This window comes from Lolium rigidum, chromosome 4, assembly GCF_022539505.1.
Source record: "Lolium rigidum isolate FL_2022 chromosome 4, APGP_CSIRO_Lrig_0.1, whole genome shotgun sequence".
Taxonomy (NCBI): Eukaryota; Viridiplantae; Streptophyta; class Magnoliopsida; order Poales; family Poaceae; genus Lolium; species Lolium rigidum.
In genome coordinates this window covers 209,670,633-209,675,206 of record NC_061511.1, presented here as the reverse complement: position 1 = coordinate 209,675,206, position 4,574 = coordinate 209,670,633, and the positions used below count along the sequence as shown (strand labels likewise).

General features: G+C 52.5%; 1 protein-coding gene across 1 annotated transcript; it reads left to right on the top strand.

Moving 5' to 3' along the window:
- The first annotated feature begins 3,813 nt into the window (after positions 1 to 3,813).
- Positions 3,814 to 4,263, top strand: LOC124648154. The gene has a single exon (XM_047187958.1). The coding sequence runs from the start codon at positions 3,814 to 3,816 to the stop codon at positions 4,261 to 4,263; it is 450 nt and encodes a 149-aa protein (XP_047043914.1).
- The last annotated feature ends 311 nt before the right edge of the window (positions 4,264 to 4,574 follow it).

Below are 4,574 nucleotides of genomic sequence, written 5' to 3'. Positions count from 1 at the left end.
GGCCTGGGCGTCGTATCGGCTCCTCCCCGCGTGTCCGTAGTACGTACGCGCCGCCGTGGTGTTGGCGCCGGCTGCGGCGGAGGAGAGGCGAGACGACGGCGTGCCCCAGGGAGGACCGTACCAACGCCGCTGCCATGGATCGGTTGCTTTGGGACTTGAGGGAAGCGGATCGACGAAGAAGCTGATCTGGCTTGGTTTCGAGGGATCTCTTGTCGTTGTAGTGGTCGTCGTCGTGCACGCAGCGGGCGGAAGGCCTTTATCGATGACTCGGGTGCTCGTGTTTGGTGAGACCAACTCGGCTACGGATTCCAGCTGGGCCGGTGCGAGCGTGAGCCCAACGGCTTGGTGGGCCGCGTGGTCCCACGTGATTTGTAATTCCCTTAGGTATTCGCGAAAACCCACCAACCTGATTATTTATAACGCCTATTGGGAAAAATCCTATTCATCGCCTGTTAGCATGCACCTTTTCGTTGAGCTCACACCAAAATGCAGCGGCCCGCCCGTTAGTGAGAATCATCTTCTGAACCAAAACATTTTATGGATGGATGCCAAAAAGAAGGCACATACCAACACATGGGTTTGGTCATGCATGTGCGGTTCGCACAACGTAGCAACTCCGTTGAAATCATAAAAAAAACATTTTATGGATGGACTCGGGTTAACGAGGGCCCAAGTTTAAAAATGTCAAAAGTTGTTGTGTATGTAAGTTTCGGAAATATTTGAAGTGTATCATGCATTCACATATTTTCTTGAAACTTACTCATGCAAAATTGTGAGGACAGAATACATATATGAGTGTGTCACCCCCAAGAAAAAAGATAGATTGAAACTTATATGAGTATGCACCGTATGTGAGCAATCAACACTATCCGGAGTCAGTTGTTGTTGACTTGGACCACCATGTCCAGAAAGATGGTACTACCTCCGTCCCAAGGAATAAGGCGCACATGTATTCCAAAGCGAACTTTGACCATAAAAATTGAGCAACTAAATATTGGTTATATTATATGTAATTAGTATCGTTGGATTCGTATTGAAAAACACTTTCTAATGATGCTAATTTCATACAAACAATCTTTATATATTTGAAGTAATTCTTAGTCAAACGAAAAGCACGTAAAACGAGGACGCTTTATTCCTTGAACCGGAGGTAGTATCACGCAAGGCGGGGATAAGGGATCTATATCGTGTGAATTCGACAATGCTAGCTACCACCAACTTTGACCATCGCTTTAATGAGAAATTTTTTTCTTCAAATTTGCTTCAGAAATTCCCTCGTCTTGACTCAATAAACTACTTTTTAGGTTTAGTTTGAATAAAATTGCTCGTCTTAGAAAGATTTATCATGGTTCTCATTATGATCACGAGAATATACAAAATATCCTTGATTCAATGCATTATTCATGCGTGGAGAACTAAAGACTTTAGAGATTGTCTAGATACTTAAAAAGCACATAATTTTTACTGAGCTTTGTCATCTCATTGAGTTGAGCGGTGGCGGTGGCAACTATTGAAAGGGCTTTCTAGATGACAAATATCACCAGGACTGAGTTGCGCAACAAGATGTTCGTGATGACTTGATGATGACATCGAGCGAGCTATATTAAAAGTCTTGATCGGTAAAATTGTAGCAGGTTTTTTATAAGAGAACTGTATTATCAATTGATCTGTTTCTAAGTGATTATGCTAGAGTCATATATATATAGCATTACTGTCTCGGGACTATTTTGTTTTTTGCATCATCTTCTGGAGTTCGCCCTACATGGAACTCCTACCCGACAAAAATATTTTAAAATTTCAAAAAAATATAAACAAAGTTTAGCGCGTATATTTTGATAGTATATGTGTGCGTGCCAAAGTTCATGAAAAACCGACATTTTTCGTGTCATGTGTACAAAAGATAAATAAATATCTCATGAAAAGCCTTTTTAAGCTCCAAATTTTGTTATTTTTGCACATGGCACATAATAATGGTTTTTCGTGAAGCGGCTTTATGAGCACATAGTATGTGGAGACGTACATGTAAAAAGAAATCCGGTTTCTCGAAATTTTAAACTGTCTATAAAAATCGTTTTAAAAACCGGGAAGATATGCTTCCTCCTCGAAATAGGCTTTCGCCCCGCTATATTAATATAGCAACCAACTGATACAACATAGCAGTCATTGCTACGGCAAACAGCACACAAGCACGCCCAAGAGAAAACATAAAAGAAATAAAAGAGAAAGAAATGCCAAAGAGGTCGGATCGACAAAAAACGAAGATGATTCGTAGCCGCTGCGCCCTCCGGAGATTTTCCACCGCGCTCCTAGCTCTCTGGATCGTCTCGTACCAAGCAGCACCTCCAATAAGGGATGTGACGACGACGATGCTGCTACCCGGACGAATCCTAGGGTTTCGCCCGGTACGCACAGGGGCAAGAGAGGAAGGCTTCACCCAACGCCCTTCAGGAAGGTAGGGTGGCGCCCAAAGACGCCACCGCGCCGGCGTCGGCCAAGCCAATAGAGATTTCTCCCGACCCTCGCAACCCTGCCCCGGACACTCCATCGTGCTCCACCATACTTGCCGCCCACCAGCTCACGCCACCACAGCCTTGCAGACACCAACACCGTCTCACCATATGGCAAACGAAATGAGGCCAAGTGGTCAAGAAGGGTCAGTTGAGAACGAGATGTAGCATGTCAGCAGCCACGCTGGAGGGAACAGCCTCCACCGCCACCTGGGGGCACCGGCCGGACGGGTCGACGGGAGCAAACCAGGCCCACCTGGCCCGGCCGAACCCACACGGGCTCGTGAAGCTCCTATCTCCGCGCTACAGCACACGCACCGCCAACACCGCCATACCTAGCTCCGGCCGCCCCTTTGACCACCGGAAACAACATCGAGACCAAGCCCAGCGCGCGCGGACCTAGATGGGGCCCAGATCTGGGCCAGGCGGGCGCCAACCCGAGCCACCATGCCACCCGCGACCAAGCAGTCACGCCGCCGTCTGCAACCCACCCGCCGCCGCGCCGCCCCGGAAGACGAGATGCAGCCAGAACCACCTGCGACCAGGACGCACCGCCGCCTGCTGAGGGACCCCCCCTCCAGACGCGCGGGTTGGGGCACCTCCGGCGCCGGCGGCACCGCACGGGGCTTTGCCCGGCGGCGGCAGGGGAGCCGAAGGAGGGGGTCGGGGAGGAGAAGGACTAGGTGGCCCCCTGTCGCCCGCGGGGAGCGACAGCGAGGGCCGAGGCGTCGGCGTCGGGGGAGGGGAGGAAGGCCGCGGGTGGTGGCGGCGAGGCCTGACGGCGGCGGCGGCGTGGGGGCGGAACCCTAGGAAGCGCGGGGTCGGGAGCTCTTCGAGTCTATCTCTCACCTCACCTGATCCTCCGGCCTTTCGGAGGATATGCTTCCGGGCCTTCACTACTGTTGGCACATTTGTTTAGAAATGGCATCAGGAACATTAATTCCCTTGCCACTGGGATCTTATACTAACAATCTAAATCGCAAATATAAAGAAGTTTCCAGTCAAAGATGAAGCTGCATGCCATGCCCATGCAGATCAAAGCTCCTTTACCCTTTATATTTTTTGCTGAATAAAGCTAGTTCGCTGGAGCGCGCGGTCAGTCAAACCCCGAACGTCCCGCGCTCGCACATCCCCGTTAAGTTCGACCACTCCACTGCTGATCACTCGCACTCCACATCCCAGACTAGTTCTTCCTCCCGGCCTCCACCAGATTCAGACAACCGCATCACGCGCGCGCCGCGACGCACTGCACGCACACAGCCAGCCAGCGACCGCGCGCATTGCCGCGGGCAGCCGCGCGCGCGCCATGGCCGTTCACGGCGGGTACACGGAGCACATCGTGGGAAGGGTGTCGAGCCTGGTGGCCGTGTGCACCCGGCGCGTCTCCCGCGCCACCCGCCGCCTCCTGCGCCACCGCCACCGCTACGGCGTCGGCAGCGGCGCCTCCACGGCCTCCTACCGCAGGAGGACGCGGCCCGTCGGCAGCGACAGCTTCTTCACGCGGCCGCGGGAGCAGCAGCAGGACGCCGGCATGGAGACCACGGACGAGGCGGAGGGCGACGGGGAGGGCGTGGTCTGGCGCCGCGCGATCCTGATGGGGGAGCGGTGCCAGCCGCTGGACTTCGCCGGCGCGATCCACTACGACAGCTTCGGCCGCCGCCTGGCTCGCCCGCCCACGGGCCCGCGCTCGGCGTCGTCGCTCTCGTGCCGCACCTCCAGCAGCCTCGCCGCCTACCTCGAGACGACCGAGGTCTGATCGTCGCAGTGGCCACCTAGCAAATCGCCCTGCCTAGATCTCTATTTCTCGTTCATCATTCTTTTGTTCTCGGCCCGAATGAATGGTGCAACCGCGCGTTGCTTCCTTTGATCCGGTGCCGCTTATGTTTCTGCTGGCTAGTTGATTTCGTCTTGAAACTCTTGATCCATCTGCCCTAGGGGCTAGGTCCGTCGAATTGCACATAATGAATATCGTCTCCGTAGTTTTTTTTTCTGTTTATCAATTAGTTCCTCATTATTTATGTCGTCATTGCGATTACTTATCGATTTGTTGCACTGTGTTAATCGGAC